The sequence below is a fragment of the Megalobrama amblycephala genome, linkage group LG5 (assembly GCF_018812025.1).
Source record: "Megalobrama amblycephala isolate DHTTF-2021 linkage group LG5, ASM1881202v1, whole genome shotgun sequence".
In the NCBI taxonomy this organism is placed as follows: Eukaryota; Metazoa; Chordata; class Actinopteri; order Cypriniformes; family Xenocyprididae; genus Megalobrama; species Megalobrama amblycephala.
Window position 1 is genome coordinate 25,025,586 of NC_063048.1, and position 25,643 is coordinate 25,051,228.

The following is a 25,643-nucleotide window of genomic DNA, read 5'->3' on the forward strand; positions in this document are numbered from 1 at the left end:
TATATGGATATTAATTATATAGGCCTAAAACATTATTATATTATTATTTGATTGTAATAATTGTTTGGCATCCTAAAACACCTAAAACGATGTAGACACTATATCACAACTAAAAAGATGATACTACAGACTAAAAAGAACTAAACCCTCTTTCATGTCCAGGTACAATGCTATTTCTTTGGTCAATTTGCACACTGTACATGGGTTGAAGCTCTTAATTTTGAGCTTCCAGAGTGCACCAGATTGATGCATTTAACCTTAAAATGTACAAAATTTTACAATTCGCAAACATTAATGTATTGCATATTTAATGGAAAGTCTGAATTTATCAGAAGTCTGAATGTGCGAATATAAAACCAACTTTACCCAAGTACTTTCAATGCCTCCTCTGTATGGATAGAAAATTGTTATATTACAAAATACTATCTATAACTAAATACACAAATTCAGATAGGCTTCTCAGAGGTTACTCAACATGTTTTATTATGTCAAGTTTAAAAAATAATGAATGAAATAATGATAGAAATAATGTATAATAATGCATTGTTTTGACTTACTTAGTGTCTGTGTGTGCATCTCAATCAGCTCTGAGCTCTCCTGATCAGTGCCCTAACTACTGAACTAGGGAGCTGATTGAGACACAGCCTGTGTTTAATGCTGATGTGGCCTTAATGTAGGGAGGGATGGTGTCCAGTTGGGGTCAGTCTCCATAATCTTTAAGCAGGCTGATCTGCAATGAAATCAGAAGGTTTTTAGCTACATAACATAAGACCACAGCTGTAAAAAGTAATCAGAAAATTAGAATCAGCATATGGATACAGAGCAAAAATGTCGTACCTTAAGTATATAAAATAAAAATGCCTTAGCAAAATTAAGAATAAAAAAAATGTAGACATATTCAAGTAAAGGGATTCAGTTTAAATTGACTATTGTTTCATAGCACATACAATCCAAAACAATGCGTTGCTATAACGTTTGCTACTTTAGAAAACAGAAATCTCTAACTCAAATTTTTTGAAAATGTAGAGAGCAAGCATACGTGAATGGAAATATCTTGACGAAAGTGATGTTTTGCGTCTCACCGCGGCAACCCAAGCGATCCGGCGCCTCTGTTACTGCCTCTACATACTCTCCGTACAGCCTTTTTTCAAGTAGGAAACCGACTAAATCTAATCTCGTAGTAAAGTTTTTGACATTTTCTATCGTGGGACATATTATTGCAGCTTTTCACACAACAAAAGTGTGCCATTTTTACAATGAAAAGAAGCCAAAGAAGAAACAACTCTGCACTGATACAGAGATTGTTTGGATACCTCACAAATGGCGGCGACACCCATAATGCACTTCGGTTTTCACGAGTGTGACGTCACCTGACAAAGACCGATTATGTGGCCGCGCTACACATTGTCAAAGGAGGGTAGGAGAAGATGAATCGAGTATGTGAAAGAGGTTTAGATTTAAAAACACACACAGTTGTTTGACTATTACTGAGCTCATCTCATAGACTTTAATTGTTTTTCTATCAGGTTAATGATATATTTTATGCCCCAAACAAACATCACAGAAAAACACTAGATTTACAGAGAAACATGATTTGGCCAGTTTAAGAGGCGTTTTTAACTAGTTATCAGTGTCGGTCACCACCAGGGGCTCATTTTCTCTCAAAGATGATTTAAGTAGTGTATCACTACATAATGTGAACATAACTGTGCGTTCAGCTTTAGAGGAGTCATGTGGAAACATCTTTCTGAAGGTCAAAATGACAGTTTCAGTGCAGCTTCAAATGGCTTTATATGATACCAGACGAGGAATAAGGGTCTTATCTAGAGAAATGATAGGTCATTTTCTAAACAATTAAATGTATATGCTTTATAAACACAAATGATCGCCTTGCGAGTGCTTCCGTTGTCCGTATTCTTCAAAAAGCTTATTGTCACGCTTCATGTGCTCACTACTGCCGTGTGTGTATTATGTGTCCTGTGGCGAAAACTCCCACATGAAGTTAATAGTGTGATCAAGGTGTGTACATGTCTAGAATGCACTCCAATAATGCGACTAAAATAGGAATACTCCACCTGTCTTAATTCGATTTGTGTTTACTTCGAGTATGACTTTAGTCTGATTAAGGTAATAAAACATCGCTGTTTACATGGTCCTTTCTTAATCAGAGTATTGTCTTAATCGTATTAATATCGGATTACTGCTGTCCATGTAAACATCAATAATACTGTTGAATATCAAATGTCAAGTCAAATGTCAAGAGTCCCCAACTAAGCAACTAAGGCAACAGCGGCAAGGAACCCAAACTCCAACAGGTGACATCAGGTGGCAAACAAGTGGCAAATAGTTGTTAAATGGAGAAAAAACCTTGGGAGAAACCAGGCTTAGTCAGGGGGCCAGTTCTCCTCTGGCAAACAGTGCTTTGTTACGACTCTGGGGCTGGATTCACGAACATCTTCTTAAGAAAGAAGTTAAGAAAATTCTTAAGATAAATACTAAGAAGTTCTTAAGAACGTTCCTAAGAGCAATTCTTGAAAAACTTCTTAAGAAGTTCTCAAATATTTTCCCAAGAACATCTTATTTTTTTTTCTTACAAATAAAATTAAAACAGCTATGGCTACAACAAATTTATTATCGCCACATTTTAATTGTATCACTTTATTATAACCTGCTTCTTTAAAGTAGCAATCACATCTCGACATTAACCATCAAAAGAGAATACTCTCAGGAAAGCTAACATGGATGACAAGAAACGATTGATTGCAAATTATCCGGAAGCAAAGAATCGTAGCACAATCATTATCTGCAGTATCATGGGAAGTGGAGAGTACCTTTTTGTTTTTCGCTGCAAATTATCTCTCAGAATATGTGCCAGATACATTACTGAGTTCCTTGTTAGCCTATAAAGTCTAAGCAGAGCATGATCAGGAAGGGTGAGAGGATCTGCTCGATCTCTAAGAGGCCTTTCTGGCTCTCTCTCCCTATTGACAACCCACAGCACTTCAATCTGAAACACAGACATATAATTAGCCAAGTATACTAGATTATATAAGTAAAATATATGAAGACTTCAGATGCAAAAGCCTCTAAGTGCCGTCTGAAATTTTCTTCTAAAATAAGCATTTTTATCAAGCTTGTATGTTTAGGTTCAGTAATTCCACTTTAATGGCAAATAATAGATCCTTTTCATTGACATTAAAGTGAAATAACTGAACATAAACATACAAGCTTGATAAAAATGCTTATTTTAGAAGAAAATTTCAGACGGCACTTAGAGGCTTTTGCATCTGAAGTCTTCATATATATAAGTAGTTACACAGTTTAATATAAGTTTTATAATTTGTAACGTTTAATATTTGAAAAAAGCATAAATTTCATTAAAAATCATACGAATAGTATTCAGTTATCCTAACTTTAAGAAGTTATTTAAGATGATTTTTAAGAACATTCTTTTTAAAGAATTTGAAGTTTTCTTAAGTTTTGTCTTAAGAACAATCTTAAGAAAAAAGATAAGAACATTCTTAAGAAGATTTTTTTGGGAATACAAAATATTCTTATCTTTTTTCTTAAGTTAAAAAAAAAAGAAGAAATTGGCAGTTAAGAAGAATTTTATTCTTAAGAATGTTTCGTGAATCCGGCCCCAGGTTGCTATCATAAGTCCGATAGGATTGCAAAATTCAAAGTATTTATTTCAGTTCCATCCAGTTGAGGATTGTATTCATCACGCCGGTATGGACGGTTGTTGAGGAACTGTGCCACTGGTTGTCGCGTTGATCAGGCCTTCAGAGTGGATGATCTAGTTGACTCAATCTCTGCTGATACTTCAAGGCTGCGTTGTGGTCGTGTCAAGGCGCAGTTCCTTGGTCTCACCTGGAAACGGCCTGGATCCGGTTGACTAGGGTAAACCTCGGGATAAACAGAGAGACTAATATTAGCGTAGATGCCATTCTTCTTCTGATGTAATGAGTACATCTGGTGTTATAGGAAGTGTTCCCGTTCCGGCTGACCTAATTTATGCAGCCTAATAATCCTTTAACGGATTTGAAAATATTAATTGATAATGTGTTATGTGTATGCCAGGTTAAAGAGATGCGTTTTTAGTCTAGATTTAAACTGACAGAGTGTGTCTGCATCCCGAACAATGCTAGGAAGATTGTTCCAGAGTTTAGGTGCCAAATAGGAGAAGGATCTACCACCTGCGGTTGATTTTGATATTCTAGGTTTTATCAGCTGGCCTGAATTCTGAGATCGCAATAGACGTGAAGGACTTTAATGCTTTAAGAGCTCACTCAGGTACTGGGGAGCTAAACCATTTAGTGCTTTGTAAGTAATTAGCAAGATTTTAAAATCTATATGATGTTTAACAGGAAGCCAATGCAGTGTTGACAGAACTAGGCTAATATGGTCATACGTCCTAGTTCTAGTAAGAACTCTAGCTGCTGCATTTTGTACGAACTGTAGTTTATTTATCAGGCGAGCAGAACAACCACCCAGTAGAGCATTACAGTAATCTAGCCTTGAGGTCATGAACGCATGAACTAACTGCTCTGCATTTTTCATTGAGAGCATATATCGTAGTTTAGATATTTTTTTAAGATGGAAGAATGCGATTTTACAGATGCTAGAAACATGGCCTTCAAATGAAAGATTGGTATCAAAGAGCACACCCAGGTTACTAACTGATGACGAAGACTTAACAGAGCAGCCATCAAGTGTTAGACAGTATTCTAGATTATTGCGTGAAGTAGTTTTCGGTCCAAAAATTAGAATCTCTGTTTTTTCTGAATTTAGTAGTAGGAAATTACTGGTCATCCAATTTTTTATATCAGCTATGCATTCCGTTAATTCTGTGAATTGGTAAGTTTCATCAGGGCGCAAAGAAATAGAGCTGAGTATCATCAGCGTAACAGTGAAAACTAACGCCATGCTTCCTAATGATATCTCCCAAGGGTAGCATGTACAGAGTGAAAAGCAACGGTCCTAGTACTAAGCCTTGCGGTACTCCATATTTAACTTGTGATCGATATGACATTTCTTTGTTTACTACTACAAACTGATAACGGTCAGATAAGTATGATTTGAACCATGACAATGCAATTCCACTAATGCCAACATAATTTTCGAGTCTTTTTAAAAGAATATTGTGATCAATAGTGTCAAATGCAGCATAAAGATCCAGTAACACTAATAGAGAGATACAACCACGATCTGATGATAAGAGCAAATCATTAGCAACTCTAATGAGAACAGTCTCAGTACTATGGTACGGTCTAAATCCTGACTGGAAATCCTCACAGATACTATTCCTTTCTAAAAAAGGAACATAGTTGTAATGGGACTGCCTTTTCAAGTATTTTTGACAGAAAAGTGAGATTTGAGATCGGCCTGTATTGACTAATTCTCTAGGATCAAGTTGTGTTTTTTTTAATAAGAGGTTTAATAACAGCCAGCTTTTTGGTATGTATCCTAGTGATAAAGATGAATTGATGATATTAAGAAGAGGATCTATGACTTCTGGAAGCATCTTTTTCATTAGCTTAGTTTACCTGATTTTTTTTAGTTTACCTGATTTTGATGATTTAACAAGTTTAGACAATTCTTCCTCTCCTAAAGCAGTAAATGAATTGAATTGTTCTTCAGGGACACTACAATGCACTGTCTGACGCGATACTGTAGTAGATGGTTGCATGGTTATAATTTTTTCTCTAATATTATCAATCTTGCAAGTAAAGAAGTTCATAAAATCATTACTGCTGTGCTCTTTGGAAACATCAGAAGTTGAAGCTTTATTTCTTGCTAATTTAGCCACTGTATCAAATAAATACCAAGGGTTACGTTTATTCTAAAAGTTTTGAAAAATAGGCCGATCTAGCAGATTTTAAGGCCTTTCTGTACTCAGTCATTTTCTCTGTCCACGAAATGCGAAATACTTCTAGTTTTGTTTTCTTCCAGCTGCGCTCCATTTTTCTGCCTGCTACCTTTAGGGCCTGAGTGTGCTCATTGAACCATGGCATTGGATTAATTTCCTTAATCTTTTTTAAGCGCAAAGGAGCAACTGAGTCTAATGTGCTGGAAAAGACATCAAGGTCTTCTAAGCTGTCTGGTATGCTAAGGTGATAAAACTGATCAGGAAGATTATTTATAAAGTGATCTTTAGTGGTAGAAGTGATGGTTCTACCATATTTATGGCAGGGAGGCAGTTTAGCTGCCTTGACTAAATATAGTATACACGAGACTAGATAATCTTAGATGTCGTCACTCTGCTGCAGAGTTTCAACAGCATCAATATCGATTCCATGTGACAATATTAGATCTAAAGTATGATTACGACAATGAGTGGGTCCTGACACGTGTTGTCTAACACTAATAGAGTTTAGAATGTCTGCAAATGCCAATCCCAATGAGTCTTTTTTTATTATCTACATGGATATTAAAATCACCAACAACAAGGACTTTATCTGCAGCTAGTACTAACTCTGATAGAAAATCAGCAAATTCTTTGATAAAGTCTGTATGGTGTCCTGGTGGCCTGTATACAGTAGCCAGCACAAATGTCAACTTACATAATGTTACGTAAAGTACCATCACTTTGAAGGAATTATATTTGAAAGACTTTTGACTAATATTTTAAATATTACTATAAATTACAGCAACACCTCCCCCTTTGCCTTTCTTACGGTGATTGTGTCGATAATCATAACCTTGAGGGCTAGTCTCATTTAAAGTAATGTAATCGTCTGGTTTTAGCCAGGTTTCCGTCAAACACAGCATATCTAGATTATTGTCTGTGATAATATCATTTACAATAAGTGATTTTGAAGAAAGGGCTCTAATATTTAACAACCCAAGTTTTATCATTTGTTTATCATTATTATTTTTATTTTTTATTTGTTGAACATCAATTAAATTTTTACCATTAAATGGGTTTGGAAGTTTTTTGTTTTTATTAATTCAGGGTACAGACACAGTCTCTATGTGATAATATCTAGGTGTAAGAGTTTCTATGTGTTGGGAATTATCTGACTTCTGTAACGTGAGGCAGCTAGCAGACGATCGGTTTAGCCAGTCTGTCTGCTTCCTGTCCTGGGCCCCAGTTTGTCATGTTTCAGTTCTAAGACTATGTGCCATATTACTAGAGAGAAGAGCAGCACCATCCCGAGAGGGATGAATACCATCTCTTTTCAACAGGTCAGGTCTGCCCCAAAAACATTTCCAATTGTCTATGAAACCTATATTATTTTGCGGACACCACTTGGACAGCCAGCCATTGAGTGATGATAATCTACTAACTATCTCATCACTCCGACGAACAGGAAGGGGACCAGAGCAAATTACTTCTCCTGACATTGTACTTGCGAATTCACACACCTCTTTAATGTTCATTTTAGTGATCTCCAGCTGGCGAAGTCGAACATCATTGGTGCTGACGTGAATAATAATTTTAGAGTATTTACGATTAGCATTAGCCAGCACTTTTAAATTTGCTTTGAAGTCAGGTGCTCTGGCTCCTGGCAAACATGTGACTATGGTGGCTGGTGTCTCTATTTTCTCTACGTTCCATGTAATAGAATCGCCAATGACTAGGGCACTTTCAGCAGGATTCTCAGTGGGTGTGTCACTGAGTGGGGAGAACCTGTTTGATGTTCTTATTGGAACAGAAGAGTGGTGTTTTCTGCGGCTCGGCCGCCTCACCGTTACCCAAGTGCCCTGCTGAGCGGGCTCTACAGCCGGAACCGAACAATGTACAGAGTTCACTAAGCTAGTCACATCCAAAACAGTATCTGAAGCCCTTGCATTCTTACTATCCTCGATTAAAGTTTGGATGCGTGTCTCTATTTCTGAGATTCTCTCTGTCAGCCTGACTATTTCCCTACATTTATGACATGTAAATCTCTTGTTGCTGACAGAGAGAACTATGCTGAACATGTGACAAATGGAACAGGTAACAATGCTAGGAGAGGATGACATGACTCACCGTGTTTGTAGAGTGATCTGAGCAAGCTAGCGAGATGCAAACGCGTTGTAATAGCGATTTAGATTCAAAGATTACAAGCTAGCGACGTCAGATTAATGTGGTAGGCAATATTATATATAAGGTAATAATAATATAAGCAACAATGAATAAAAGTAAGAGATTAAAAAAAAAGCTATACAGAGCTTTGTTTGCTTGAGTTAAAGACACAAACCACTCTGAGCAGCAAGGCAGACAGGAGCAATCGAGCACTGATCCAGGAGTGCACAGCAATGCTTCCATAGATGAGAACAGAAAAAAATGGATGTGTATTATTGGAGGATAGGCACTCTCTGGGGAACATTTCTCAGGGGTGACTGATTTTTGTGTTTACCATATACATGTAGCTTAATTTCTTTGTTATTCTTTTGTTGTTGTTGTTTCTGCTATACCCATTGATTTTTGTTCTTTATTATTGCTTGTATAATTTGTTGAATTTAATAAATCTTTTCTTGAATTTGATTTTGTGCTCTAATCCCTCTTTTATTTTATGGCTTGGAACGAGCGGGTCGTAACATAAAATTGGGGGCTCGTCCGGGACTGCTACATGTTCAGGTAAATCCAGAGTTTTGAGTGTATGAAGGAAGAGCTGTTGCAGATTGCCGAGCGCTTTGGCGTTGAGGTAACGAGTAATGATAAAAAGCTCAAAGAGACGCTGATGAAAGTTGTGAAAGACACACTTTATGAGTTGGGTGTTTTAGAGGTAAGAGCTCAAGCCATTAATCCTGATGTGTCTTTAACCTCTCCTCTTTATGATACTGATCAAAATGCAAAGTTTAGTGAGATGTCTTTGCAAGAGAAACAGTTATGTGTTGATGTGGAAAAACTTCATGCAGAGCGTGATGCATGTGCACTGAAAGAGAAGGAGTTAGAAAAGGATTTTGAGATTAAGAAATTACAATAGCAATTAGAATTCCGTAAAATGGAGTTATAATTTGAAAAAAGAGAGACAAGAACAAGAGTTCCAGTTAAAAAAACTTGAGTTATAACTGAATGCAAAAACAGTTGAAATTCTTGTTCAAACTCTTTCTGATGAATTTCATATGAAACTCTTTCATCTGTAGGGATGCACCGATACCATTTTTTAAGGACCGAGCACGAGTAACGATACTTTTTTTCTAGTACTCGCCGATACCGATACCTATACCTATACATTTATTCATTTCTATTTTTTTTTTTTTTTTTTTGGTGATGTTGCAGTTTTCCAAGCACAGCACAGTGAGACTAATGAATGTAGGACAGCTTCTTTATTATTACTCTAATGAAAAAAAAAAAAAAATTTTATGTGCTTGTCACAAACTTAAAGAACAAAAATTTCACAGTGTCCAATAACTTTCAAAGGGCATTATTACCAATATAATTGTTGTTATATAAAAAGAAATTTACAAACAAATTACAAACAATACAACAAATACTATAGAGATACAAATTAAATAAACTTGTTTTCAGATACAGTAGGTTTTTACCATGACTACATTTATTTAACATATTTTGTTGTTATATTATTAATGACAAATAGGCTACGGACCCTTTAAAACTGAATCGATGGATACTGACACATATCCTGTTTTCACCCTAATATTTATATCCATTTAATCCATAACTGACTGTATATACATGAGATACTCCACACGATGGACATTTTGACAACTATGTGTGCATTTGACCATTCAGGTGGGAGGAGAACTGATCGCACGCTGTCTGAAGGCTATTTAGGACGGAATGTGAATACTATCCGCCCTAAATAGTATTGAATATTACTAATATCACATACTATTTAGGATGGATAGAATGCAAATTGAGATGTAGACAATGACTCATTCATAAACAGCTGCCTCATTTTTGAACGAATCAGCCATTGGAATGAATCGTTTGAATGAATGACTCAATGACTCACTTATTAAGATGGTTACTTGCTGCCACCTACTGGTGGTTTAGTTTCATTTTTAAAAGTATCACTTTCCCCCCAACATTTCTAATTTGAATTTTCAAAAAAAAAAACAGCCTGGTAACAGCCCTTAGTGTCTTATTCTAATTGAATTTATTAATCAAATTTAAGAATTTAAAAATAAAAGATAAATCATACATTTTACATGAATCATACTGGGTGGGGGGCAGTGTTAATTTTGGCAGCCATTTTTGATTTAGTTTTAGTCTTTATCTTCAGACGAAAATGCTCTTTAGTCTTAGTCACATTTCAGTCATTTTAGTCTTTCATATTTTAGTTTAGTTTTAGTCGACAAAAAGTCATCACATTTTTGTCAAGTCTTAGTCATTACTTTTAGTCAAACTACAGTTACCAACATTAATTTTGATAGCTATTTTATATGTAGTCTTTAGACAAAATAGTCATAATTTTTCTCTTTAGACCAATTCATTAAAGCTTATGAAAAATTTGAATCAAGGTAACAGACTGTATTGACATAGCACTCTTAGTAGTAGCACTTGTGCAATTCTACATATCCTCTTTCAGTGGTTCTCAAAAGTTCTAGTGTGGTACCCCCTGAGGGATTTAACATCCTTCTGTGTACCCTCTTTTCCACTTAGACTGCAATTACACATTTCCATTATGGGACAATATTTGCCTTCTTAAATCAATTTTCCAGTGCATTTTTTACCTTTATAAATACCTTTGTAAAATAAATAATGCCTTAAATAAAATTAAAAAAAACAAAAACAATAAATACAATGATGAAAAAAATGAAATGATACTTTTAAGTATTACGTTAAAACCGCCAGTAGGTGGCGGTAAGTCACTGTTTTTATGAGTGAATCATCGAGTCATTCATTCATTCATTCAGTATCAAAGCGAGCAGCTGTATTTATGAATGGATCATTGAATCATTGATGATTCTTTCAAAGCCACAGATTCGTTCACGAAACACAGTTTGTGTGCTGCAGTTCTGATGTGGCTTTTGTTGCAAAATATAGCAAGAATACTGCATTTACATTTACATTTATTCATTTGGCAGACGCTTTTATCCAAAGCGACTTACAAGTGAGGAATACAACAAGCGAGTCGTCCTGACGAGGCAAATAGACAAGAAGTGCTCACAATACAAGTTATAGGCGGTGCCCAGAGTATCATAAGCTACAATAGAGAGGAAGTGAAAGGATAGGTGTAAGATTTTTTTTTTTTTTTTTTTTTTTTTTTTAAGATGAGGTTAAGTGCTCACGAAAGAGATGAGTTTTCAGCTGTCGTTTGAATGTTGCCAGGGATTCAGCATTCCGGACGAAGGCAGGAAGATCATTCCACCAGCAAGGAACAGTGAATGAGAATATTCTGGAGAGTGATTTCATGCCTCTCTGTGACGGTACCACAAGCCTTCGCTCCTTTGAAGACTGAAGGCTTCTGGTAGGAGTGTAGACTCGTAAGAGTGAGTGGAAGTAGGAGGGTGCTGAGCCTGTGGTAGCTCTGTAAGCAAGCGTCAACGCCTTGAATTTGATGCGAGCAGCAAGTGGTAGCCAGTGTAGAGAGATGAAGAGAGGCGTGACGTGGGCTCTTTTGGGCTCGTTAAAGACGAGACGTGCTGCAGCGTTCTGAATCATTTGTAGAGGTTTGATTGTTGTAGGGCAAACACACCCTAGGAAGTAAAATTAGCTTAAATGAAATAATTTATCAGGGAATTATAAAGAGTTGTAAGTTTACGACCGAGCAACTGATTCGTCCAGCGTTCATTTGCTCGAGCCGTAAGCTCTTCTGATTAGAGCAGGTAACTTAAAATGATAGTTTAAGACATTAAATCATAGAAGCACATAATACAAGACACTTTCTTTTAAAATCTACAAGAGATTTTATTTATTCTAACACAAACTAATCTAACACAAACACACACACATACACACACACACATTCATATGCGTTGCAGTTAGACAGGAAATGAGAAAGAGTTTTAAGAGAGAGACAGAGTGTGATATGATAAACAGAATTCCTATCAATGTATTTCAAAGACCCGAACGAACCATGAATCATTAATTTAAATGCACCAGTTCAGTTTTTATCTGGAGGTACTTGCTTGCGTTGACTTTTTAATGTGAATTTCGCTCGTCGTTCAGAGAAGGGTTTTCCACGTCGATGATTTGTCCAGGGTCCGTGAGGAACAATAAAAGGAAGTCTCTTTGTCACTGGAGTTGACGCGGCAAAAGTTGTTGGTTCATTGGTCATTTCAATGGAAAAGAAAATTAAGTAAAAGCAAAGAAAAGAAATGTGAGTGAAAATTGAATGGCTTGAATGAGCGGCTTGTCTGTTCTTCTTGTTACTCCATGGTTCTGCTTACTCTGGTCATGGCTGACCGGTTCTTTCTTCTGTGCTGTTTTCTTGAATAGTCCTAACTCATTACAAAACAAAACAACAACTAGTCTTCTCTTGCAGTTCGACTATTTAAACTTAGTTGTTTTTTCACACCTCAGAGGAGTCTTGGCCAATCAGATATTGTCCTGTTTCAAAAGGGCCTTTCTCTGCCCCCAATAACACATGGGTGTTACATCCCATTTCTGCTTCATCAGAGAGTGTCAATTTAACATAATTCCTATTTAATGGAATACAATACATTTTAAACAGATTTCATTCAAGTCAGGATATAGGAAAGGGGGAAAGAGACACAATAAAGCATACTTTCATTCATTCAGTCAAGAATTAACACATTTACATGAATTGTGAGTGTTTTAAAGCATAACTATTTGTGAACACATAATGTAAAATGTATGTAGTTAAAAGATGTTTGATAAGTCCATTTAAAATTGTTTGGAACAATTTTGTTGCAGTTTTAGTTGTATAACAGTCTCTGTTGAGTTTTCTGTGAGGTTAGGTCCTTTATACCCCCTTTCCACCAGCACGAACCGGGTGCTAGTTCAGAGCTAGTGCTAGTGCCAGTTCGGAGTTGGTTCAACTGACGAGCCCTCTAAGAACCGGTTTGCCTTTCCACAGGCTAGAGAGCAGCACAGAGCCAGGTCTTACGTCTCTGTATGTCTCATATTTCACAGCAAAGCTAGCGCCGCAGCGCCAAATACAATCACATACGGCTTCCCGCATAGTGATCGGCTCATGACATCAAAGCTCCGTGAGAACGATCCAAAAGCACAAGGAGTCCTATGCTCTACAAACGCTCCCGCGGATCCGCGGGACCCACCGAATCAATCCGCGCTGCTCCGATGCATCTCGAACAAGCCTTCTATCAACAATCGCGGATGTTTCACTACTGTTGATGCTCATGGCTTTGTGAACCTACATCGTCATCCAAACACGTCTCGCCGTAATTTGTATATAGACGGCATTAGCTCGATTAGCTGCTATTTCAAAAATGGCGGTCACAAGTTTCTTGTTGGTCCTGGTAACCCCGCCCCCAGCTCCTGACGCAAGCAGTTCTTACTTCTAGCCCAGCAATGTTTTGGTGCTACTTACGAACCACTTTTCTTGGTTCGGACCTGGTGCTTTGTGTGTCGAAAGACAAAGAACTGATTTGAAACTTGGCTCTGGCTCCGAACCAGCACTCAAACTGCCTTGGTGGAAAAGGGGTATTAGAGAACAAATGGGGCCTGCATTGTTTTCTCTGTTTCTTTGATCTGGTGATCAAAGAGACTTTATCTTCCTGGTGACCATTTGGTTTGTCACTTCTCCTGCTATCAGGAAGCATGGGGTGTCGTAAAATAAATCAGTATTGGTTCTCTCTGTAGACGAGCTGGAGTCGGAAACTTGATTCTGATGTAGTGTAAATGGAGAAGAGGAGGGGTCCAAGAACTGAACCCTGAGGAACCCCTGTGGTCAGTTGATGAGCTTTGGATACCTCCGCTCTCCAGGCAACCTTGAAAGACCTTCCTGTGAGATAGGATTCAAACCAGTGAGTACCTGTGATGCCCAGTGATGACAGGGTGGACAGAAGGATCTGATGATTCACCGTGTCAAAGGCAGCAGATAGATCGAGCAGAATGAGAACTGATGATTTGGAATCAGCCTTTGCAATCCGCAAGGATTCAGTGACTGACAGCAGTGCAGTATCAGTCGAGTGACCACTCTACTGACAATGCTGTTTAAAATGTACATCATTTAATATTGCCCTTTTGTTTGTTGAACTGTTGTATAAAATCAATATTCGGGATATTATATATTAGCTATATTATATTCGGGCAATATTCTTGCTGGTATATGATCAACATTAAAAACAGTAACTCGCAGAAGGGTATGTTTTTGTATCGAAGAGAGTTTTAATCTTAAATTTACATGCAGTCTATGTCTATATTTGTTCTTCATGCTAGTAGTGCTAAATCCCCACTGTCACAAAGGTAACGTTATATTGTCGAGAACAACACTAATATAGTGATGCTGGCTTGTGTGGGTGCAGTCAGTTTCGACCGCGAAAGATGAGGTAATTTGATTGAATGTCGTGTATATACGACATTTTACCTGCTAGAAATACATGTTCAATTTTCATGTTATTTTAAGTGAGTAGAATAAAATGAACAGCACTTTTCGCGTCAGTTTGAGAACCACTGCTGGATATCAGCCTGCACTTTGGTCCCAGATTTAGTCAGTAAACGAGCAGCGCAATATAGACACTTTAATTTAAGTAGAAAATCTCAAATGAAGTGCGCTGAACTTTTGCTTACTTGTCTGTGTTTTCAGATCATTCGCGCTTCTTCCTCAGTGTTGAGAGGGCTCGTGTGCGTGGTTGCCAGATAGCAAAGATTAAGTAAAACGTGTTCTTTTAACAGAAAAGCTCTGATAGTGGGATTAAATTCTGGAAATCTGGCAACCGCGTGACTTGTAAAGACAGTCTGTAATGTTTTGTCTCCTTTATTCGACAAAAACAAAAAGTGATTTAAAAAGAGTGATTTTGGTAAAGTGTTTAAAGTCTTTTAGCCACATTTCAGTCTCGTCTTTTTCCGTCAACGATATTGCACGTGTAGTTTTAGTCACGTTATCATTAAATGAAATTGGTGTCGTCTCTCATCGTCTCGTCTTAGTCATGGAAAAAAAGGTCGTCAACGAACATTTTTTGTCATAGTTTTCGTTAACAAAATTATCACTGGTGGGGGGAAACTTCCCCTTGTAAAGGTAAAAAAAAAAATCACTCAGTGTAAATATCACAACTATGCAGATTTATATATGTCAAAGCTGGAATATTTGAAAGGATATTGCTTCAGAATAATTTATATTTGCAAAAAAAAATAAAAAATCCTATTTTTTGCAGACAAGCAACTGTTTTACTCGGACAATGAATGACCGATTTATTTGTCCGAAGGACAAGCACATGACAAGGTTTAATGTTGAGCCCTGTATGTAGTCTTAATGGGCCGCATTTCAGTCACCATTTCATATTTTCTGACAATAAAACAGAAAAATATATAGATTAAACAATTTTATTGGGAATTTGGCTGTATTAAAATACACTATGTGAGCACAAAGAGTAGTAGCAGAGAAGCAATCAAATGTAAAGGGCTGACACTTGTCAGAACTTAATGACAATAAATATTCTAATTGCCATATGACATCATCTATTTACATTTAGCGATATATATATGGCATTACATTTTTAAAATTTGGCATTAAAAAGCATTAAATTAGATTTGATGAAACCTGTAGAAACCCTGTCTTACTCATCAAGGTTCTGTTCATTTAAATGAGCTGAGTAGGTCAAAGTTGAGCATCTCTGTTAAAAATAAAAAGATGGTTGCACAACCGAATGCTGTGTCAAATTCAGCTGATAATACTTCAGTAACACGCACAAAAGGTGAGATTGCTTGCTTTTATTGACAATTTCAGACTATGCTGTTCTTAATAGGTGTTCCACCTACAGTAGTTCCTGTTGTAGATTAATTGAATGGATCTTCTGACCATACTAACTTATTTCCTGCTTGTGTGATAACTCGAGCGATGGCTAAGAGACGAATGTCTGATGAATAGAAAATGTTCCTAGTGATAATTTTCTTGCTTCTGCAAATTCCTCTCAGCCGGAACCCAGTACTGTGTGTACTGAAGTTGAAGATGTGAACCCTATGCATGAGTTACAGACTGATGGTGAACACCCTGTCACATCAGGGCCTTGCTGGTCATATGGGGGTATGGAAGACATATGATAGGACTCTGAGGAAATTCTATTGGCCTAGAGTCAAGAGAGATGTGATTAACTATATACGGTCTTGTCACATCTGTCAAATGACCGGAAAACCAAACCAAAAGGTTCCATTGGCTCCTTTACAGCCTATTGCAGTAGTCCCCACTCCTTTTGAACATTTGATTGTGGATTGTGTTGGTCCTTTACCACGATCTAAGGCTGGTCATACTTATTTACTCACTATGATGTGCCAGTCTACACAATATCTTGCAGCTTATCCTCTAAGATTGATTACAACTAAATCAATTTTAAAGGCTTTAACAAGTTTTATGTCAATGTTTGGCATTCCAAAAACCATTCAGTCTGATCAGGGCTCAAATTTTGTGTCCAGACAATTCTCTAAAGCCATGCAACAACTCAAAGTTAAACACAACATCTTGAGTGCTTATCACCCTCAGGGAGTCAGGGAGGGCTGGAACTTGATTGTGACTGGGAAGATGGACTTCCTTGGATGCTGTTAGCTATTCGTGAGGTTGTGCAAAAGAGCACAGTCCTAATGAGTTAGTGTTTGGACATACTGTCAGGGGCCCTATTGCTTTCTTGGCAGATGAATGGAAAACATCTGATCCACCTGAGAATACCTTAGACTACGTGAGTAGTTCTTGTTACAGACTCTATGAAGCCTGAGCTATTTCTCTATGAAAATTGGGAAAGTCTCAAGGAAAATGCAGAGGTTGTATGATCGTAAGGTTAAGTCCAGGAATTTCCAAGTAGGAGATCAAGTGTTTGCTTTGCTACCTGTGCTGAGTTGTCCATTGCAGGCTAGGTTCACTGGACCTTATATGATAGCGAAGTGTTATCCTAACAACAACTATCTTTCAAACATGCCTGATCGTAGAAAGAAAGTACAGGTTTGTCATGTTAATTTATTAAAACCATATGTGACTCCTGTACCTTCTCTGTCTGTTGCTGTTGCTGAACTTGTAGATCTGAGTGTTTCAACAGCACCTTTAGATATGGCTGACAATCTGGAGGAGATTAAAGGTCCTTCTCGAGGAGAAGTGGAAGGGTGCCTCAACAATTCTGAGGTTCTAGCTAATTTAGCTGATTATCTGTCTCATTTGTGTGAATCAGAGAAGACAGATATAATCAAGTTGGTAAGTTCATTCCCCTCACTCGTTTCTAATGTTCCTATCCAAACTCATGTCATTGAACATTGTTGTCATGACATTGTTGTTGGTATGGCTTAACCCGTAAAACAACATCCATATTGTGTAAATCCTATAAAAAGGAAGTTGCTTCAGAAAGAGGTGGATTATTTACTTACTCATAATCTAGCAGAACCTAGTTTCAGTTCTTGGAGCTCTCCCTGCCTTTTGGTGAGTAAATCTGATCATTCTTATTGTTTCTGTACTGACTACAGTAAGCTTAACTCTTTGACAAAACCTGATTGTTTCCCTCTTCCCAGAATCAATGACTGTAGATTGTGTGGGCTCTGCCAAGTTCATTAGTAAATTCAATCTAAAAGGCTATTGGCAAGTCCCCTTGACCTCACTTGCTAAAGAACTATCTGCTTTTATTACACCTGATAGTTTTCTGCAGTGCTCCACTATGCCTTTTGGAGTTTTAAATGCTCATGCTACTTTTCAGCGGCTAGTAAATCGAGAATTGTCTGGGTTAAGGGGATGTGAAGCTTACCTGGACGATGTTGTTTTGTACAGTTCTTCTTGGTCTGACCATCTTGCTCAAATTAGAGAGCTTTTTGAGTGTTTGGCTAAAGCTAACTTGACTATAAATCTTGCCAAGTGTGAATTTGACAAGGCCACTGTGACATGTTTGGGTAAGGTGGTTGGCCAGGGGTGTGTAAAACCTGTCAGCGCTAAAGTTGAAGCTGTCTGTAGTTTTCCTGTTCAAGCTACCTGTCGCGAGTTATGACGTTTTCTTGGGATGGTAGGTTACTACAGGGGCTTTTGTTGGAACTTTGGGACTGTTGTTGCCCCTCTGACCGATTAGTTAAGCCCAGAGACACCTTTCAAATGGGCACAACAGTGTCACTGTGCCTTTGAAGTCCCTTTTAGCCAATGCTCCTGTGCTGAAGTTGCCTCAGTTTTAAAAATGTTTCCTCCATGCTATTGATGCTAGTGCTTATGGTGCTGGCGCTGTTCTTTTGCAAGATGTAAATGGGATTGAGCATCCAGTCAGTAATTTTTCAAAAAAGTTCAATCGTCACCAGCAAATGTATTTTGCAGTGGAAAAAGAGGCTCTAGTACTTGTTTTAGCAGTTCAACACTTCGAGGTCTATTTGAGTTCGGTCTGTGGTCCTATTGTAGTATACACTGAACATAACCTGTTAACATTTTTAGATCGAATGCATGGTGAGAACCAAAGAATTCTGAGATGGAGTTTTATTCTGCATCCTTTCCACTTACAGATTAAACATATCCGTGGCAAGGATAACTTGAGATCCGATGCTCTTTCTTGTGTGTAAGACATCCCAGTAGTGTCAGGAATCTCTCTTTCTTTCTTCCTCTCTCTCTCTTCTTCAATTCTTTCCTCTGTAATGACTGAGACAAATCAGACAATTATTTGTTAGTTCACCAATAGTTTTAAGCTCACTCTGGGATCTGACTGTCCCCATCCCCCGAGAAGTTCTCAGTTACAAGTTTATTGCACCAAGGAATATGCTTGCCACATTGAGAGCAGAGAAGAGACACAGGAAGTCTGCATCTTCCCTGCATTTTCCACACAGAACAAAGACGTTGCTACATTAATTCTATAAATGAACATGCATATTCCCAGGAAATGGTATCTATTATTACTGTGTTGTATTGCAGTCATTGTATTTACATGTTTTATGATTTTTAAGTTTTATGACATTTAATGTAACTTCAATTATGCCATGTTTAGTGTCTATGGGTTCGTATTGGGCAGATTAAACGCTTGTGTATGCAGTATGTCCATACCTGTGCAACACTTTAGTATTACAAGAATCTTTAATAGTTCTTCTTGGTCATAAAAGCCCCGACAAGGGGGTGTGTTGTCACCCGGAAATACAACATCTTCATTCGCCCCACCATTCCTAAGAGGTTGGACTTTGACCAGAGGTTAAAAGCCAGCGAACAATGCCACTCCCTCTCTTTTCCTTGCATCTGGACAACCGAACGGCAGAGGTGTAAAAAGTACTCAAAAATGTTACTCAAGTGAAAGTACAAGTACTGAGTGAAAATTTTACTCAATTAAAAGTAAAAGTATCTGTCCAGAATCATACTCGAGTAAAAGTAAAAAAGTACTACATTAAAATTGTACTTGAGTATTAAAAAAGTAAAAGTAACAGCAAGAATGAAAACTAGAGATTCTTGTATAAGCTTTTAATCTCTAAAAACATGAAGTGAATGAACCACATACAAAGTTTTATCCTCCTTTAGAACTGTTTGTGTTTAATTGTATTTAATTATCAAACTATAAGACTACTACCCAATGCCATTATGCAACATGCTACTCAAAGTTGCAAAACCTCGGATTTAACTTAAGCAGAAGTTGATTTTCAAAATTGTGAGTGTCAAGCCTAGCTCTTTTGGGGCTAAAAATCAATCCTGCAGTGCCTGAAACACTGGTGTCTGAAACACAGGCCAGATATCCATCCAACTCTTTGCTGGCTTCATGTGTTGTCTGTTTCAAAGAAGCGAAAAAATCTTCATCATCAGATGAACTGTTGGCCATGGGTGCTCTTGATTCTGTGGCTGATTTTTGACTTCCTCCATTTTCTTCCACTGACTGTTATACAGTGGGTACGGAAAGTATTCAGACCCCCTTAATTTTTCACTTTTTGTTATATTGCAGCCATTTGCTAAAATCATTTAAGTTCATTTTTTTCCTCATTAATGTTCACACAGCACCCCATTTTGACAGAAAACACAGAATTGTTTACATTTTTGCAGATTTATTAAAAAAGAAAAACTGAAATATCACATGGTCCTAAGTATCCAGGCCGTTTGCTCAGTATTTCGTAGAAGCACCCTTTGATCTAATACAGCCATGAGTCGTTTTGGGAAAGATGCAACAAGTTTTTCACACCTGGATTTGGGGATCCTCTGCCATTCCTCCTTGCAGATCCTCTCCAGTTCTGTCAGGTTGGATGGTAAACGTTGGTAGACAGCCATTTTTAGGTCTCTCCAGAGATGCTCAATTGGGTTTAAGTCAGGGCTCTGGCTGGGCCATTCAAGAACAGTCACAGAGTTGTTGTGAAGCCACTCCTTCATTATTTTAGCTGTGTGCTTAGGGTCATTGTCTTGTTGGAAGGTAAACCTTCGGCCCAGTCTGAGGTCCTGAGCACTCTGGAGAAGGTTTTCATTCAGGATATCCCTGTACTTGGCCGCATTCATCTTTCCCTCAATTGCAACCAGTCGTCCTGTCCCTGCAGCTGAAAAACACCCCCACAGCATGATGCTGCCACCACCATGCTTCACTGTTGGGACTGTATTGGACAAGTGATGAGCAGTGCCTGGTTTTCTCCACACATACCGCTTAGAATTAAGGCCAAAAAGTTCTATCTTGGTCTCATCAGACCAGAGAATCTTATTTCTCACCATCTTGGCAAACTCTATGCAGGCTTTCATGTGTCTTGCACTGAGGAGAGGCTTTCGTCAGGCCACTCTGCCATAAAGCCCCGACTGGTGGAGGGCTGCAGTGATGGTTGACTTTCTACAACTTTCTCCCGACTGCATCTCTGGAGCTCAGCCACAGTGATCTTTGGGTTCTTCTTTACCTCTCTCACCAAGGCTCTTCTCCCCCAATAGTTCAGTTTGGCCGGACGGCCAGCTCTAGGAAGGGTTCTGGTCGTCCCAAACGTCTTCTATTTAAGGATTATGGAGGCCGCTGTGCTCTTAGGAACCTTAAGTGCAGCAGAAATTTTTTTTGTAACCTTGGCCAGATCTGTGCCTTGCCACAATTCTGTCTCTGAGCTCTTCAGGCAGTTCCTCATGATTCTCATTTGCTCTGACATGCACTGTGAGCTGTAAGGTCTTATATAGACAGGTGTGTGGCTTTCCTAATCAAGTCCAATCAGTATAATCAAACACAGCTGGACTCAAATGAAGGTGTAGAACCATCTCAAGGATGATCAGAAGAAATGGACAGCACCTGAGTTAAATATATGAGTGTCACAGCAAAGGGTCTGAATACTTAGGACCATGTGATATTTCAGTTTTTCTTTTTTAATAAATCTGCAAAAATGTCAACAATTCTGTGTTTTTCTGTCAATATGGGGTGCTGTGTGTACATTAATGAGGAAAAAAATGAACTTAAATGATTTTAGCAAATGGCTGCAATATAACAAAGAGTGAAAAATTTAAGGGGGTCTGAATACTTTCCGTACCCACTGTAATTTCCAGGTCAACAAAGAGCTTAGAACCCAAGAGGCGACACTCTGATACTTTTTAGGCAACAGTCACTAGATGGCGCTCCGGTAGCGCGGCCACCATTATGGGGTGAAAATACTAACTGGACCATTGAATCCTTCACATCTTATGCACCCAAATCGGTGAATTTCACTGCCAAATCAGAAGCGCAATAGAACAGTTTTTTAAATTAAGTCACCAGTAAATTGTATGGCTCCTACAGTAAATGTTGTATTGTCTTATATACGTTTTATTTTACCAGTTGTGGAATCCAACCATTCATCCATCTGAGGTAACGTAGTTAGCCTACTTTATTGAGCATTTTCATTTTATGAAACTTTACACATTTATTAATAGTAAATTAATTAATAATTAATTAATTTAAGATCATCATGTTTGCAGCGAACAATATATTTCAGACCTAGTGGAGTAATAATAATAATATCTAGATCTGAACTGAAATAAGCTATATTGTACGTTTTAATGGATCACGCTACAAACATAATGATCTTATGATCTGCTGTGTCCATTATCGCATAATTCCCACTTTTGGACACTTTTGCTTCAATGGACATTAGACAACACTGCAAAATCAAGCTGTTATTTTCATATATTTATTGTCCAACATTCCCAAATTTTCTGATGCATATCATAATTTCAATTTCATATGTCGGTATTAATTCAGGGTTTATAAGTCTAATACTAATACTAGATCTTTTAAAGAGTTTTAACCCAAACTGACTGAGAGCAAAAAGTTTTTGTGAAAAAGTTTTTTTTTTTTTTTTTTTAACAAAGCAGCTGATTTTGCCATAGAAACTAGTGGACTGCCAAGTCGCCTTCACCCCAAAATGGCGGAAATACAAGGCCGCTGCTGGCGCAGGTGTTGCAATGGAACATTCTGTTGAGTGTTGCTTCTTGTTAGTGTATATTCTTTGAGGTCAAGGTGCTGTGCATTGTGGTAATTGATGCAACATGACGTCACTTCCAAAGGACCAATGAACATGTCTGACCAATTTCATGGAATGTGAAAATGAATCTCATTGAATAAATAACCATTAAATTAAACTGGTCATCAGCGCAATTCAATTGGTTTGGTAATAGCAAAAGAAAATAGAATGAAGTGATCTCCAAAAAATAAGTACTTTTTGACTGTAAATAAAATTGTAAGGAGTAAAAAGTACTCTTTTTTCTCAAAAAATGTAATCAAGTAAAAGTAAAAGTACTGATTTTTAAATGTACTCAAGTAAAGTAAAAATCCCCAAAAATAATACTTAAGTACAGTAATCAAGTAAAATTACTCAAGTACTTTACACCTCTGCCGAACGGACCTCCTTGCGGCCTAGACCAGGCCCGCAAGGCCGGTAGGCCTCGGCCTACGACACCCAGCCATGTGCTCATCGCCCAACATAGAAAGACTGGCAACAACTTCAGACGAAAACCTCAAGGTTTATCCTCAACCTGCAGATTCGACGCTCCTCAGCCTAAAAGCATCTTGCAAGTATCGTACATTTTAACACTAAACAGCGATTTAGTATTAATTTGTAAGACTTACCTTTGCCATTGCGGAAGAAACTGATGATTTCTTTCGAAACTGTCTTTGACTTCTTCCTATAGCTCTAGTAACAGTACCTCCTCCGGTTCAAGCTAATCATTACTCATTCTTACCTACAATATGTATGTGTATGTGACCCTTTGTGTATGTTATGTTATGTGTTTGTTAGTTTAGTAATGTGTTTGTTAGTTTAGTTATGTGTTTGTGAGTTAGTTAATAAAGATTGTGCACGATACATGTTTGGTTCTGACTCTGTCTGCTAATAAGTTGCCTCTTAAGTGATTAGGTCCCGATTTAGATACGGTACAATAAGAAATGTTATTTTTCCATAACCTGGAAATTAACATTTCTTAGAATTAATAAACTGGACGAACAGGTTAATCGATTGTAATATTAATCTTAATGTAGCTACATCCAGTTAATCCGATTAACCGATTTACATATTCATAATTAATCATAATTAATAATCATAATGAGTTATGAATAATTATTAACATTTCCCCTTTGAGTTAATTCGCTACACATCTCCATCCTTTTCTCTGTTCTCTCTCTATTCTCCTCTCTGTGGCCCTTTTTTTGTCCGTTCTTTGGAGTGGGAGGTGTGACGTCCCTCAGTCTACTAAAGCTACAGAATAAAAATGGCTGTGTATTATTGGAGGATAGGCACTCTCTGGGGAACAATTCTCAGGGGTGAATTTTTGTGTTTACCTTATACATGTAGCTTAATTTCTTTATTATTTTTTTGTTTGTTTCTGCTATACCCCTAGATTTCTGTTCTTTATTATTGCTTGTATAATTTGTTGAATTTAATAAATCTTTCCTTGAATTTGATTTTGAGGTCTAATCCCTCTTTTATGTTATGGCTTGGAACGAGCAGGTCGTAACCCATTTGGTTTAGGTTTCAGCTTAGGTTACCAGCCACCCATTTTTCCTAGTCTGGAGTCCGAAGTCATGGTCCCCTCTGCTCACGCCTTCGTCCAGAGGTGCCGTCACATTTGGAGAAGAGCCCGAGAGTCTCTCCTCCAGGTGGAAGCTCGCACTAAGGCTCAGGCCGATTGCCACCGGTCGAAGCCTCTCATCTACGTTGTGGGTCAAAAAGTGTGGCTTTCTTCCAAGTACATTCCTCTCCGCTTCTTTTGTAATAAACTAGCTCCCAAATTCACCAGTCCTTTTACTGTCACTAAGATTCTTATTCCAGGGGCAGTCCGCCTCAAACTTCCTCCAGTGAACAAGAGAATTCACCCCGTCTTTCATGTTTCTAAAATAAAACCCATTCCACCATGAATCCGCCTGCTCCGAATCTCTAGTCTCTGTTCAACAGCTTTCACTGGATTAGTGAGGACATTTGTGAATCTGGAGGACATTTTGTCAAAGCTGTAAACACACACACACACCTTCACTGTTGTTGTTCTTGATGTTTCTCTCTTCTTGTGTTCAGATGCCTGTGATCTCACACTGGATCCAAACACATCACACACTCGACTCATTCTGTCTGATGAGAACAGGAAGGTGACACGTGTGGAAGAGGATCAGCCGTATCCTGATCATCCAGGGAGATTTGATGAGTATCCTCAGGTTCTGTGTAGAGAGAGACTGACTGGACGCTGTTACTGGGAGGCTGAATGGAGCGGAAATAGAGCTGAAATATCAGTGACATATAAAAGAATCAGCAGGAAAGGAGGGAGTGACTGTGAGTTTGGATACAATGACAAATCCTGGAGTCTGTACTGCTCTGATAGAGGATTCACTGTCTGCCACAATAAGAACAGAACTGATATACCTGCTGACCATTCATCCTGTAATAGAGCAGGAGTATATGTGGACGTGTCGGCCGGCACCCTGTCCTTCTACGGTGTCTCTGACACACACACACTCACACACTTACATACACTCAACACCACATTCACTGAACCCCTCTGTGCTGGATTTAGTGTTTATTCCTCAGTGTCTCTGTGTGATATTAAAGGATAGAGAGACACTCTGTAAATACTCTTTCTGATCTTTACACACACTCATCAAATCTCACTTCATTACATTTGTATTAATTAGTGGTGGGCCATTATCGGCATTAACATGCTGCGTTAACGTGAGACTCTTATTGGGCGATAAAAAAAATATTGCCGTTAATCTATTCTCAAAGTTGGGTTGGGAGCTACGCAAGCTATGATGACTTTCACCTTGATATTTTAGCACGGATGTATACCTAGCCGAATTGACCCTTCGCAAAGACCCGCCCCCCTTAGTTACTGTTGCTTTGTCTGTCAAGCCGTGGCGCTGTGACGCCACACAGTGATAAATGCATCACGGAGCAAAGAGGACACTGACAACACGTCGACAGACAAGACAGAGCAGGTTACTTATGATTTTAAACAAAGTCCCAGCTTTAAAACTGTGTAGTTTTTTAAGAAATTCAAACAATAAAAACCGTTTTGTTGCTCTTTAATGTGCCGTTACCATGGTCGTGACAGATTGCTGTAGCGCCTCAACTCTAGAGGCTCGTAAACCGATCATCTCTTACTCCATTTATAGCAGGGGTCTCAAACTCGCGGCCCGCGGGATGATATTTTGTGGCCTCCCACTTGACATCAAAGTTTAGTGTTAGTGCGGCCCGCAAATTATTCTAAACGCACCTT

At 38.1% G+C, this 25,643-nt stretch overlaps 1 protein-coding gene across 2 annotated transcripts in view; it reads left to right on the forward strand.

Moving 5' to 3' along the window:
* Window positions 1-25,344, forward strand: part of LOC125268879 (NACHT, LRR and PYD domains-containing protein 3-like) — a 60,833-nt gene extending 35,489 nt beyond the window's left edge. For both annotated transcript variants that reach the window (XM_048191478.1, XM_048191479.1), the window contains one exon: window positions 24,449-25,344. In XM_048191478.1, the coding sequence (XP_048047435.1) occupies window positions 24,449-24,981 (533 nt within the window). In that variant the 3' untranslated portion in view covers window positions 24,982-25,344. The remainder of the gene's footprint in view (window positions 1-24,448) is intronic.
* The last annotated feature ends 299 nt before the right edge of the window (window positions 25,345-25,643 follow it).